General features: G+C 43.2%; 1 protein-coding gene across 1 annotated transcript; it reads right to left on the reverse strand.

Moving 5' to 3' along the window:
- Positions 1 to 4,092: 4,092 nt before the first annotated feature.
- PDC (phosducin) lies at positions 4,093 to 7,587 on the reverse strand. The gene is made up of 3 exons (XM_040073195.1): positions 7,512 to 7,587; positions 5,706 to 5,866; positions 4,093 to 4,617 (listed from the first exon to the last, which is right to left on the reverse strand). The coding sequence occupies exons 1-3, from the start codon at positions 7,570 to 7,572 to the stop codon at positions 4,093 to 4,095; spliced, it is 747 nt and encodes a 248-aa protein (XP_039929129.1). The 5' UTR covers positions 7,573 to 7,587.
- Positions 7,588 to 14,167: the final 6,580 nt, after the last annotated feature.

A 14,167-nucleotide genomic window follows, 5' to 3' on the forward strand; every position in this document is an offset into this window, starting at 1 on the left:
TGGCATCCAGGGGAGGCTGAGGGTTATCCAGAAAATGGGAGTAATTTTGTAACATGCTTCAGAATCTGGGTGGTTTAAAAATTGCTCTGCTACAGTCTCTGTTAGAAGGAAGAACAAGGGTGTAATTAGAAGAAAGGCACTATCTTTTGTATTTTTTTTTTTTTAAAGTAGAATAGGGTGTGCTTTTGGAGGTAAAATACAAAATTATTATTCTTTAGTTGCCTGTAACACAGAACAGCCACAGAAGTGAAGTACAGCATCTCTGACACCAGAGAAGAAAATGGTCCTGAAACACTCTTCCTATAGTTGTTCTTGTTTAGTACTTGTGGTGCCAAAAATAGACCTTGTTGGGATGTATTATACCAGAGATCCCCTTGCAAAGAACTCTTCCTCTTTTTTCTTCCTCTCTGCAAGCTTACTCAGTGCTTAGTAAATGATCCTTTTCTTTGTGGTGATGGTCAAATTAATCCTTCAGTTTAGAACTAACTAGGTATCAAGGATCTAATTTTCCAATTTGGGCTTGGAAGAAGGCAAAGAAAGAAGTTGCTCCAGTGGAGATTTCAGGTATAATATAGGAGATAGTTAAAGTACCATCTGTGCAATAACAAATTAATCAGTCCTGTCAAAATAAAAATGAGTAATTTGACTTGTATCTACAGATTGAGCCTTCCAGTCATCCTGCCTTGAGGAAACAGTGGATGTAGAAGAAAGCAGGTTCTCACTTGTCTAAGAATTACAGGACTAACCAAGAGGGGATTTCATTACCCATCCTTTCTTGTACCGTTTTGTACTATTGATAGCGTAAGAAAATGAGGGCTTTAAGATTAATTAAAATGTATGTGTAAGAGAAAAGGAAAACAACCTTTTAAATATCTATTTCCTGACTGCATAACTCTAGCTCAGGTTTCATTGTAGGTTTATCCTTTTCCTACCTGTATAATACTTCCAAAGCTTTCAGTCTGAGAAAACTCCATGTCCATGACTGCAAATATATATTTACTTTAATATGTAAGAGTCCAGAGGAATGGTTTGGACTTCCACATCTGAAAATCAGGTTCTTCTAGGTATAGTTCTAAAATTTATTATATGAAATAGTTTTACAGAATCATTATTTTTTTGTGCCATGGGGTTTTATCATGCAGATTAAAAAGCCTCAGTGGTTTTGGTCACTGAGGTTTAAAATTCCTCACATCTGAGAGCAGCATTTGGTGTGGTAGGTTGTGATAGTTTGACTCTAGCTGGCAACTAAGGACCACACAGGGCTTGTTCACTTCCCTGGGACGAGGGGCAGGAGGGTTGGAACAAAGATGAAACATTGCATTGCAATAAGAACAGTTTAATAATTGATATAAAGTACAATCTAATAATAGTAATAATAACAATAATGAAAAGGGAGATAACAAAAAAAGAGAGGGGAGTACAATCTGGACAGATGAGTGACCCCAGTGCAGTCCCTCAGCACCCACCCACTGATGCCCAGCTCATCCCTCAGCAGCCATCGGCACCTTGGCCAAGTGCCCCAGTTCTCACACGGGGCGTGACATCCCGTGGTGTGGAATATCCCTCTGCCCAGGGGATCAGCTGTCCTGGCCACGCTCCATCCCAGCTTCTGGTGCAACTCCTCGCTGGCAGAGCCTGGGACATTGCAGAGTCCTTGACTTGGGGCTCTGTTGACTCTGCTCAGTGACAACTGAAGCATCAGTGTGTTATCAAAATGATTCTGTACTGAATCCAAAACACAGCCCTGCCTATCCAGGCTGCTGGAAGGAAAAATAACTGTCACAGCTGACAGCAGGACACTGGCATCTACCAGAGGCTTTGCTCTCAGTCTGAGCAGCAGTGACACCAGTGATGATTTGTTCCCCCTTCTGCTCCATCAGAATATGTGGGGACTCAGGGTCTCTGTGACTTTGGGTCAAAAGGAAGACTAGCCACAGCTCAGGGTAGCAGGAAGGCTGTTCCCATGTGCTTATTGAAGCATTTACTGTTTGCTGCTCAAAAACCTTCATACAGTAATAAATGTTTGAGTCAAATCTTGCTTTTTGTTTTTAAGGTTGCGTTTTTTCTCTTGTGGAAACTGATAGCTGCTGTGATCAGAGTTTTATATGCCACTTCATTAATCATGAACTTCTGTTGAGGCTTGCTGCCACATGTGTTTGCTCTTTGGTTTCTGTTTTTTAAATTACAGGTTGAAGAAAATCCTGCTTAAGCACATTTAATCTGTCTCTTAAATTGGACTGTCAACTTATTTCTTACAGTAGCTGTAGGTGCAGCTTCTGTCGTGTTATTGTTGGGGTATTGTGCTCTCAGCCTTATTCTCAAAAAAATGAAGCTTATGTGATGAGGCTGCTGATGTAGAGCCTAATAGCTTTTAAACCAAGTTGGATAAAGAGGGAAAGTTCTCATGGAAGCTAAGTTCTCACAATTTACATGGAGATTTTTTTTGTGTGTAGAGGATAGAAATTTTCCATGTCTCTTCTTCAAAATGCATCATTAAAATGCAAGAGAAGTCTTGTCCTGCTACTCTGGTTACTTTTGTGATGGACAAAAGATAATCTTTTCTACCTAAACTGCTATAAGATCATTGGATTTTCATGCTGTTGGGTGCATCTGCAAATGGTAGATTTGCAAATATTCTGAAGAGACAAATGAAACATTAGAATGAAAGTGACTTTACCTGAGGGGTCAACTTCATGCTTCAGGAAGGGGAGAGAGGACTGCTCCAAGGGAAAAGCTTTATTCCTCCTAGAGTTCCATCAGAACGACTTGGGACAATCCCCCACTCAGCAATTTACAACATGGAAATCACGACGTTTTGAGAACATGTTGTTTGAATTCTTGGTGTAATAAAGTCATGAATTGTTTTACAGGTTAGAGAAGATAGTATGACAGCTGATACGGAACTTCATTTGTACTGCTTAGTGTACCTGACATGAGGTTTCTGGAACCCTCTTAAAACAGTTATCCATGGCAAAACAAAGTTTAAAGTAGAAATTCAGTAGCATTTTGATAGTTTCTAAAAAAGAACAAACAAAAGAGAAATGGTCTTTAACATTTTGATAATCTCAAATATCAGCTAATCTATGCTGTTAAGATCTTTAGTAGGATAGAGATACTTCCATCCCCAATCAAATCCAGCCTTTACCTTTGCCAGTGTGCAGAAGTCACTGAAGCGTTTCTAATGCTTTGTTGTTTTGTATCAGAGAGAGGAATGTTTATAGTGAGTTTACCCCGTGTCTTCCTCTCAGTCAGATTGTTAAATTGTAGTTCTCAGCAGCTGTCCTTTAACAAAACTTAAAACTTTTGAGTTTAGTGAATATCTAGTGAGTACTTATACTTCACAAGTTTTTAAGGGTAAGGTTATGTACTACCGATATATTTCACACTTCCAATGGCAGGTTTTGAGAGCTGATAAGTTTTATTCAGAGTTATTACATAAGCATAACATACTTTTCCAGAAACTCACAGGCATTTTAAATGCTGATGCTCAGCATAGGGAGCACTGATGAACTGATCAGCTGATGCTGTGTCTGTGTCAGCTGTTTGGGTGAAAAACTTACAGGTGCACTGAGCTAGCTTCTTTCTTTGCATCAGTATTGAGTATTAAATGTGGAATAAAATAACGACCTAGATACTTGAGCCGTTTAGGAATGCAAGGGCTTTGGGCTATTTGTCTGCCCTTAAAATTGCTTGTTCCTGCCAAAGTTGGAAAAAGTGAACCAGAAGCCAGGACTTGCTGTAACTCCAGAACATGGAGATGGCTTTTTGTGTACACAGAGGCATGGACCAGTCCTGTCCCCACTGAGATGAAGGACTTGAGCTTTGTGGAGACAGGTATGGGCCCTCAAATTTTGTTTTTCCTCCATTTCTTAAATATCATTGCTGTTCTTCCTATTGTGGCTGGCATAGAAGTATGTACAGGACTACCAGTTGTATGTGTTGTAAGTAGAATTCATATGCTAACAGTTAAACAATTTTTATATCTTTATTTGTTACAAGTAAGACAGCCTTCTCTAAGTGGGATGGGTGTTACTGACATTGATTTACAGTTGAGTGAAGAGGAAAGGGAAGCAGTGACGTCTCTGGCTCTAATTATTCAACATCTGGCTCATCCGTGCCATTTCCCAGTGCTGGAAGCTCCCTCTCAGGTAGCAGCCCATACTCATTTAGGAAAGCTTCCACATCCACAGCAAAAAACTCCTCATTGAACTGTTCAGAAACACTAATGAAATTACTCAGGAGCTCCCCGGCCTTGTAGACTAGCAGGGAGGGGAGCACCTCGCTGGAGAAGCGATCCCCGGCGCCCGTGCTGGAGGCCTTGATCTTGCAGAACTTGACGGTGGGGTACTCAGCCGCCAGGCAGGTCAGGCTGCTGTTGAGGGCCTCGCAGCCCTTGACGCCGTCCTCGTAAATGTGCACAATGACCGTGGTGGTTTTGTGCTCCTTCTCCACGGCCTCCAGGAACTGTTCCCCGTTCTGCAGCTCGCACAGGAAGCCGAACTTGGGCCCGAAGCTGAGCCGCTGGTGCATGTCCTGCATGCAGCGCTTGCGGTACTGCTGTAGGCAGCTTTCGTCCTCCTGCGTGGCGTGAATCAACTCATACTCCTGCATGCTCATCTGTGGATATCCAGAGAGTGAGGTCAGTGACTGGGAACCCCCTAGAACTGCAATGGAGACACCCACCTGTTGTCTGGAGAGCACCAAAAGCTGAGCCAGAAGAGCCATCACTCCCTACAGGGACTTCAGGAGGTCTTGAGAGACAGGTGAAGGAGATCCTGTCTCAACACTTTCCTGCCAACATGATGGTACAGAAGGCAGTGGCCACATTTGGCAAAAATTTATGGATCTCTCAGAGTTGGTGGAAATTTTGTCAGTTGAGGGGCATGTTTCATTCCTGTCTTATTGAGGGTTTGGTTCCCCCATGTTTCAGATTTAGTAAATGGTCATGAGTGATGTTCAGGCTTAGAGCTCTATCGTGACTAATAGGTTTTTAAACCTGCTAAAATTTTTCCATTATATTAACCAAGGATAGAGCACTGTGCCAGGGAAGGGAGGAAGAAAGGTCAAGCTGTGCTGTGATAGATGAGAAATACACTGCTTGTTTTACTGAAGTCACCCTTTGCTTGAGAAAGGACTGGATAAAGAGAATCACAGAGCCACTAATTAAGGTTGGAAAAGCCCTCTAAGAGCCTCAAGTCCAACCATTAACACAGCACTCCCAAATCCAGTTCTAACCTGTGTCACTGAGTACCACGTTCCTATTTTTTTTGATTCTTTTGGGAATAGTGATGCCATCCATGCCTGGGCAGCCCCTTCCAATGTTTGACCACCCTTATGGGGAAGAAATTTTCCTGACATCCAATCTAAGCCTCCCCGAAAAAACTTGTGGCCATTTTCTCTCATCCTGTCCCTGTTCCCTGGGAGCAGAGCCCAACCCCTGGCTGACCCCTCCTGTCAGGGAGTTGTGCAGAGCCAGAAGGTCCCTCCTGAGCCTCCTTTTCTCCAGGCTGAGCCTCCCTGGCTCCCTCAGCCACTCCTGGTGCTCCAGCCCCCTCCCCAGTTCCATCGTTTTGCACATGTGTTCTGTCTGCATTGTGAGAGTTGAGCTAAGTTACACAGAAATTGAGTGGAAAATCCAAGATTTTCTACCTTGTAACAGGCATGTTTTATATAGAGCCAAAGTAAATTCCTTTTGCTTCTCTTACCATACGGCAGAATCTCTCTCTGGTGTCTTTATCATCTCTGCTGAAAGATCTGTGTGGTGAAGACATTTGTCTGAGCATTTCTTTCTTACTCAGGGGTAAGGAGTCTGCATCTTCACTCTCTAATTTGAACTTCCTCCAGTCATTGATCACACCTTTGGGCCCTAAAGGAGAGATGATGTTGGGTGAGAAAGTGGCTGCCACAAAAGGTTTCCTGAGAAGTTTATATTCTTTGCTGGTTTGTCCTTCTGTGCCTCAGATTATCTGTCCTTCCTCCTTCCAAAGAACTATCCAGGAGTGCTGAGAACCAGAGCTTTTGGACCAATGTGTCCCAAAAAGAAAGAGAGAGAGTTTTTCCTGCCTGGATCACTTTGGTGATCTGGTTCCCATCAGTATGCTTTGGAAGAATTTTGGTGAACTACAATGAGCAGTTATCATGGATGAGGATGTTCAAACATAATGAAACTACCATGCTGGCCAAAGGTGGTGTTTTGTAGAAAAATATTTGATTTCTTTATAACCAGGGTATTTAAATATTAATTTAAATATTGAATAAAATTTAACCATTAAATGTGTGTAAGGACTTAGAGTAAAACTAAGAATGCAGGACATTTGAGATTGTTTAAAAACCCCAAACAATACCTGTTGCACTGGAAGAGTAACCCATAAGGCAAATGATAATTCTGATTGTAATGCAGATCTTGGTGTTTGGAGGTGCTTGATTAAACTGCTTGTTTTGAAATGGGGGAAAAAAATCAAAATTGAAGTGCTGTTTTTCAAAATGAAAACATTTAATCTGCATCTTATATTATAAAGCAAAAACAACATTCCGGTGTTTTCAGAGGTGAAGTTTCCTAAGGAAAATTTAGAAAAGGCTGGATAAGCAGCTTTCATTTTCGCAAGGAAGATATGATGAAAGTGAGATGTGGTGTGTGTATGTGTGTATGTATATATATATGTATTTTTCATAGAATGGTTTGGGTTGGAAGGGACCTTAAAGCTCATCTCATTCCTCTGCCATGGGCAGGGACACCTTCCACCTTGAGATCTGTTGCTCAGAGCCCCATCCAACCTGTGTATATATCAAAATCTTGGCCCACAGCAGCAAGGCTGGTTGGGAAAGAACTCCAGAGTTATTACAAGAACTGCATTCATTATAGCTCCAAGGAAAAGAAGCCCTTGGAGCAGAGGGAGGGAATGATTGGCATCCTGTTACCTAGCAGTGGGGTGGAGGAGCTGTGGAGCTGAACACAATGTCAGTTCTTATAAAAATCCTGGTGATTGAGCACTGGATTAAAAAGAATGATGGTTTTGAGTGAGGCCTCTTTTAAAGCTTCTAAATGCTGTGCTGTGTTTGACACAAGGGGCATTTTTAGCACCAAGTCTTCCTTCTGGAAGAAGGAAAAAATAATTTTGCCTCTCTAGTGAAACATTATCACCTAATTCTAATGTGGGAGTGTGGGCTTCATGGCTCTTTTGTTGTCTTCTTTCCTCCTCTGGAGAGCAAAGTGAAGCAATAAACCACAAGGAGTGAGGCAATAAACCAACAGGAGCCATGCTTGGTGGCTTTATCAAGTGTCCCCTGCATTTTCCCTTTGCTTCAGGTTTGGGGAGGAGCAGCACAACATTTAGTGTTACCTGCCCTCCAGGGGAGCTGTCACTTGCCCGAAAATATCTTCTCATAGTCTTTGGAACCTGTGTTTTTGTGTAAGAGGTTTGGCCACTGGAACAACTGGAATTCTGGGCTTCCCCAGTGAACACGGACAGTTTAACTTATTTTTGGAAAAAAACCTAAATAAGATTCCTTGCCTGTGTGTGTTGCCTGTCCTTCAAAGTCTTCTTCCAAGCTGGTGTTGGCATTTTCTTCCATTTCAGTGGCTGGAGTAGGAGATGCTGCAAGTCCCAAAGGGAGAACAGTTAATAACAGCATAGCAAAAGAGATAAGCTTGCAGCAGGTACAGCACAGTGCGTAATTTCCTGTAGCTGGTGAGTATCAGTGAAGATGCAAATACACACGGTAATTATGGAGCTTGTCATTGACCCACAGAAAGCAATTGGGATATATGTCAGTCTCCTTAAAAATGTGTCGGGCCAGATTCTCAGGTAGGGGTTCCTTCATTGTGCTGTTCTTTCCCAGTCACTGGAGAATATCAGGGACATGGTCATGGGAAGTAGTGGGTGTAAAACTTCCTGCAGTGGAAATGTGTACTGAGTATTTTCTTACTTTTTTTTTTTTAATCCCTCTTGCAACTGGGACCCTATTAATTTTCCAACTGCTGTAAGTATTTATTTTTGAGGGTTGCCCAAATTGCTGCTTTCACATACAGAAAATGGAGCCAAATATTAGAACCTGTTGGGCAAGAGACCTCTGAACGTCCTGGAGCTGGTTGGGCCATGTTTGTTGCGAAACAGCAAACTGATGGCGGTTATAAATCAAAATCACTTTCTTGTTCCACCCTTTCCATAAACCAGACAACCCAAAGAGCCAGATGACACTCTCAGGGCACTGTCATTCACCAACACCTTTTTCGTCTCTTACAGTGAAGCTTTTGATGGGGAACCACATATTATTTCCCACTGCGGACATGATCCCAGATTGGTGGTGCCAGAGCACTACAGAGCAGCAAGAAGTCTTAAGGCAGGTGATTTGAGTGTTCCCATTAAGTCTAGACTAGTTTCAGCTGTACAGGTGCTAAATTAAGCTTTGTTTGACTTCACAGTAGCAAAGATGTTCTCATGCCATGACTGCCTTATTTAAAGGCTGCTGGGGTGTTGTACTGGAGTGACAAATAGTGATATATGTGCCTTCCTTTTTCCATAGCACCATCAAGGGATAATGTGGAACAAAAGCTGAGCAGGACACAAGGTATCTGATTCTTGTATGTATTGGGACTAAAGCTGATTAGCAAGTGTGCAAGTAAGTTTTTCCATGAATGTACCCATAACAATTAATCAAACTTGTGGGATACATTGCAAGCAAGTTTGGAAGAAAAGCAGGTAATGAATTAAGCTTCATTAGTATAAATTCTCTAGGTTGCTCTATAGATAGGTTGTTGTGACTGCGTAGATCCAGATTACCGGATCACTTGCTATTCCCTCAGTTCTGAAATAGAAATCTGAAGCTAATCTCCTCTCACTAGGTGAAATTAAGAATCTTTGCCATGTCAAGGATGAGCAGATATATATGCTGGGTCAAACCCTTAAGTGATTCTCTTGGTTTACATGGACATCTGCAGTAAGCTCTTCTGGCTGCTGCAGCTGCTGTGGATTTTCTTTGTTCTGGGGGGAACAGGAGGGTTTGATTCTCTGTGTGCTTTGCTGTTTCAGAGCTTTGAGCTGAAAAGCACAAGGGTATGAAACTCAAGCACTCAGTTGCATGCTCAAACCAGAAAATTTGACTGTGCTTTTGGTGAAACATCTCTCTTCCCAGAGGTGGGAACGGATTGCTTAACAAATGAAAAGTCTCTGTAAAATTTATGTTACTGATCTATTGTGCCCCATAAATCTGTGAAGATTAGATGAATCATAACAGCGTTAAGGCTGTGTTTCACCATTCTTCTGCAGCATGGCACAAGGCAACAACCCTGACCGTGCACAGGCTGGGAGGCTGACCATGGACTGGGAGTGGAAGCTCCTAAAGCTTAATCCTGTCCCTTTGACTGGGAGCTGGGACCCAGGCATACAGAATGTTCCCATTTCAGCTCAGTGGGGCTGTAAATCTTCGTCATTCTTATCTCGGCCCTGGGAGAATGGGGCTGGCCACGCCAGGTGTTTCCCAACCAGACAGCTGAGGACAAGGCACATGGACAGAGTGGTCCGTGGGAGTGTGTTCCAGGCTCAACTGGCTCTCCTTAAGGAAAGTGCAGCAGAAGCTCTTGCGTGTCGTGTGCAGGCCAAGTCAGGAAATCACCTGGGCAGGGAACTCTCCCACATCTTCGTCAAAGGTTGAGGTGGAGCTGTTGTGTGGCTGGTTGTTTTTTTGTTTTGGGGGGGGGATGGTGAGGAGGTGTTCTTTTATGTGTCAGGCAAGCAGCATTTTCCAAAGTTAAAAATGAGCTTCCCAATAAATGGGTAAGCGTGGGCGCTGTCAGCTGTGGAGGTTGTTGTTATGCAAGTGCCTCTGTGAGGAAATGTCCAATGTGTAAGGCTGAGTCAGTGCAGCAGAGAGTGTCACAGTCAGTCAGGATGGCCCATTACGAGTGTCTCAGATGAAAAGGGGCCACCTGCTTGCCTTTACAGGTGTGCTGGGACCTGGTGTGCCTGGCATGGGGATGGCTGGAACCCTCCTCTGCATCACACAGCAGCTCTTGCAAGAGCAGCAACCCCATGGAGAGGCTTATGTGAGTGCAAGTGGGTCATAATTGTTGGCTGATAGTGTTGTCTTTTAGGAATTCCTTTAAGGTCACCTGACTAAGGTCATCATCCTGAGTTGGCCTGAGAGCATTGTTAGGCCCAGGACTCAGAGGCAGCGATTCACTGCATGGGGATGATTGGATTCAGCAGGAATGGCCTTGTGTCCTGGAGAGTGACCATCCCTGGCTATCCCAACCTCCTTTTACAGATTCCTTACTGCTTTACAGATGATTTTTTTTAATTTTTTTTTTTTTTTTTTAATCATGTAATTGAGCAGTCTCTCAATCCCAATACATGACTGGTGCTCAGGGTAAGAGCACAGAGTCCTCTGAGGGTGTTGTGTCACACAGCTGGAAGGTGTGCAGTGATGGTGACATGGTGATTAATGTCATCACTGGAGTTAGTTATGTCTCCTAGTTCTAAGGAAGCATCCACAGACCTTCCAGACCTTCAACTGCCATTGGTACTGATCCCAAGCTTCCTCTTTGTACCATTCTGATACTCCAGATGAGCAGCAGTCTCTGGGGAGGGGAAAACTGCTAATTTGGAAAATCTTTTGTATTTTCATTAGCTTTTCTCATTGGTTTTGATAACTGAAGGTGGCTCCTGAAAAGTTTGTATGGGTGTAACAACTTCTGCTTATCAGGTCTGTGGGTCATCAGTGCACTAGGCCCTGTTTTGTCATGCATATGGTGGCTTTACGTATGTATTTTAATACATATGACTGATCATTCTACAAGTTCTTTACTTTCCTCTCTTTCTGTTAGGTTTTCTGAGTGAAAAAATTGAGAAGATTTTTGTGTCAAAAAAAAACTTCTTTGGCAAGAAAAAACCCAATAGGCCTGATGCTGCCATTTAATTTCTATGAGCTTTGGACCTGTTGTAGACCAGAAGGAGAATTCCTGTTACTGTATCATTATATATAATATATATATTATATTGCCATTGGCAGGGACACCTTCCAGTATCCCAGGTTGGTCCAAGCCCCGTCCAACATGGCCTTGGACATTTCGAGGGATGGGGCATAATTTTATGTCTTTGGCCTTCGCAGAGATGTCTCTGTTTACCCAAAATTACAATTTTACTATTTCCTCTTGCTCATTTCTTCTGAGGTAGCTCAGGAAGAAAGCACTGTAGCTGTATACTTGTAATGAAGCCTTATTTAATCCTTGTAAAAGATTGCAGCTGTAAATACAAAAATAGTGTCTTGTAGTTGTGAGTTATGGTAACAGAAGAGAAGGAAATTAAAAGAAAAATATTCCCAAACAAACTGTAAAAGGCAAGATGCATTCTGCAAAGGAAAAAAGCCTAAATAAATAAATAATAATAAAAAACCCCTTGCTTTCCAATATAAGAGTTTTTGCTGCTAGTCCAGTAAGTAAACATGAGTAATATTTTTCTTAAAATATAAACATGTTCTAGGCACAAATCTGCTGCTTTCCATCTGTGCAAATCCTGCTGAAAATGCTGTTTGTGTCTGGGTTTAGGAATGCAGATCAGCAGCGGGCTGTGGGTCCCCAGTGGTCAGTGGGACATTTTGGGGACCCTTGAGGGGGAGACTGGAAACTCAAGGGTATTTGGCAGTGAGATGTGGTTGCACGTCTCTGTGTCGGGCTCCGTGTGGGTGGGCGCTCAGCTGGGATGTGCTCAGAGTGTTCCATTGGCTCTTGGGAAGGGTGTTTGAACTCGAGCAGCACTTCCCTCTCCCAAGGGCTAATTTGAATCTTGCTTCTGTGTCCCTTTTCCCTGGTTCCCAGCTGCAGAATTCCCTCCCTGATTGCTCCTGTCCTCTCTCTCAAATGGCAAGTAATAGCCACAGTCATACCTGGCACATGGGCAGCTTCTGAAGCAAGCAAGACAAGAGAAAGAGCAGCCATGGATTTAAATGTTCAGTTTCCTGAAATTTGGGGGAATTGGGTAAAAAAACTTGGAACTGGAGAAGGCATTATTCCCGCTGCCTGGGCAGTGGAATGGGGCGAGTCCTCTGGTCTTCATGTACCCTTGGGAAGGCCAGTGTCCTCTGCCTGCATCAGGGACAGGTTTCCAAGGATCCTTGGTCATGGGTGTGCTGAGCTCCACAGGAGGCATTAGCAGCATTATGTGATCAAGCTCCAGTGCCGAGGTTGGAGTTTCAGCCCTTTGCTCACAGCACCACAGCACTTTCCATGATCTGTTCCTGGGCCCCGCAACAGGGAGCGACAAACACGGAGCACCTGCAGCTCCGCTTGCATCATGGACAATCAGATCCCTTACAGGAAAGTGGCTAAAGAGAGGCTTAAGAGCCAACCCGCTTTGACTGCCTGTGTCATCCCGAGGTGCAAAGACAGGCTGACTGTGTGTGTGGCAAAATGGAAACATCCTGGGCTTACCTCAAGGAAAAAAAGTGGTGTATTGTGGCGTGATCAGGTCGCTGTGGCTGGGAAAAAACATAATTTCAAAACACCGGGCCAGGACTTGATTTGCTAGAGAAGAGGTCATATGATGGGAATAAAACATAAAGCAGGCTGGGCTGATGCAGAGAGCTGCCAGCTCTGCTGCGCGTCACTGGGACTGATGAGAGGGTTATGGGATTGGATTATTCCCTCTATCCGCTTTAGCAGAGTTATTCTCTTCTTTATTTGTGAGGTTGAAACATTTTAAATAGATGAATCTAATGTTTCATTTATCCTTAAGGCTTTGCCAATTAGGAAATGCCTTATGTGACTACCCCTGTCTTCAACGTTGTGTTGGGCTGCAAGTTCATAGGATTAAATAAATATCCCTTTCTCTTCCTCATTATTTTAGTCTTTCAAAATTTGACCTATAATTATGCACCAGAAATTATTCATCTTTTCTGGATTGCGCATTTATTTCTGGATATCATTCTGAAACAGGAAATTAGTTCAATGCCTTCACAGCAATCAGTGACAAGACAAGAAGGAATGGCTTCAAATTGCCAGAGAGTAGCTTTAGATTAGATACTGGGGAGGAAATCTTCCCTGGGAGAGTGGTGAGGCCCTGGCACAGGGTGCCCAGAGAAGCTGTGGCCGCCCCTGGAACCCTGGAAGTGTCCAAAGCAGAGTTGAACAGTCCTTGGAGCAGCCTGGAAGGGCTTCTGGAAGGTGTCCCTGGCCATGGCAGGGGGTGGAATGAGGTGGGCTTTAAGGTCCTTTCCATCCCAAGTCATTCTATGATTCTGTGGTTCTATGATTCACTTCTATCAGAGTACCACAGTTTTTTCTGGAAAGGTAAAATGCAGATATTTTAAACCAGGATTTTTCTGCCAGGAAACCTATTATTAATTTATATTCTTTTTAAACAAACTTGGCTGTATGAAGCAGGGTGGAAGGGGAGGGTGGCTGGATACAGAGAAAATGTCTATTTGAAGCGAGAGGGAATGGCCAACGTTTTCAAATGCAGATTATTTAAGGGCACGAACCTCAATCCATGTTTAACCTCAATGCCTGGACTGATTTGTCAGATGGATTGGACAGCTCACCACAGTGCTCTGGGAGTCTGGGCAGAGTTTTCAGTCAGTATTTAAGTGTGTGTTTCCTTCTGAGCTCCACATTCATGTTTGGTAATGTTGACGCATCCCTCAGAGCCTAGGTTGGAGTTTATTGCTGTATTTAGCAAAATCACGATGGATGGCAGAAGACCAGCGGAGAGATTGTGCATATTTTTTTGCCAAGCTGAACAGATGTTTGCAATGTGTATAATCCCTGAAATTTGTCAGAAATCTCTTGTGTCAGAGCTGTAACCCTGGCAGTGACTGGAGACAGGCACTTGGAGAGGTTGATGGCTGGTGTTTTATGGAAAAGGGAAGAAACTTGAGTTTGTTGTGAGATTAATTAAGGGTCTAGAAGTAGTTATCCTGTGAGGACTTTGAGCAACTCTTACTACTCCTTTCCATCAAAAACTAAAAGATGCCTATGGGGCAGGGCTGAGAGGAATCACCACTTGTGAAGTTGGAAGAGCATCCCTGTCTCTTTTGGAATGGGTTTGACCAAGAATGCCTCCTAAGGCTCTGGACATGCAAAAAATTGCCCACAATAAACAGTTAAAGAATAGTTTTGGAATTATAACATTTATTTCTGGTGGGGGTTTTTTTCCTGGCTTTTTTTTTTCTCCTT

The sequence above is a fragment of the Hirundo rustica genome, chromosome 9 (genome assembly GCF_015227805.2).
Source record: "Hirundo rustica isolate bHirRus1 chromosome 9, bHirRus1.pri.v3, whole genome shotgun sequence".
Classification (NCBI taxonomy): Eukaryota; Metazoa; Chordata; class Aves; order Passeriformes; family Hirundinidae; genus Hirundo; species Hirundo rustica.

What these genes read in the sequence shown, in the direction of transcription:
- PDC (XM_040073195.1), bottom strand. Translation starts at nt 7,572, where the DNA reads ATGGAAGAAAATGCCAACACCAGCTTGGAAGAAGACTTTGAAGGACAG. An exon ending in AGGACAGGCAACACACACAG is followed by an intron (nt 5,867 to 7,511) that starts GCAAGGAATCTT and finishes TCTCTCCTTTAG; the next exon opens with GGCCCAAAGGTGTGATCAAT. An exon ending in GAGAGAGATTCTGCCGTATG is followed by an intron (nt 4,618 to 5,705) that starts GTAAGAGAAGCA and finishes GGATATCCACAG; the next exon opens with ATGAGCATGCAGGAGTATGA.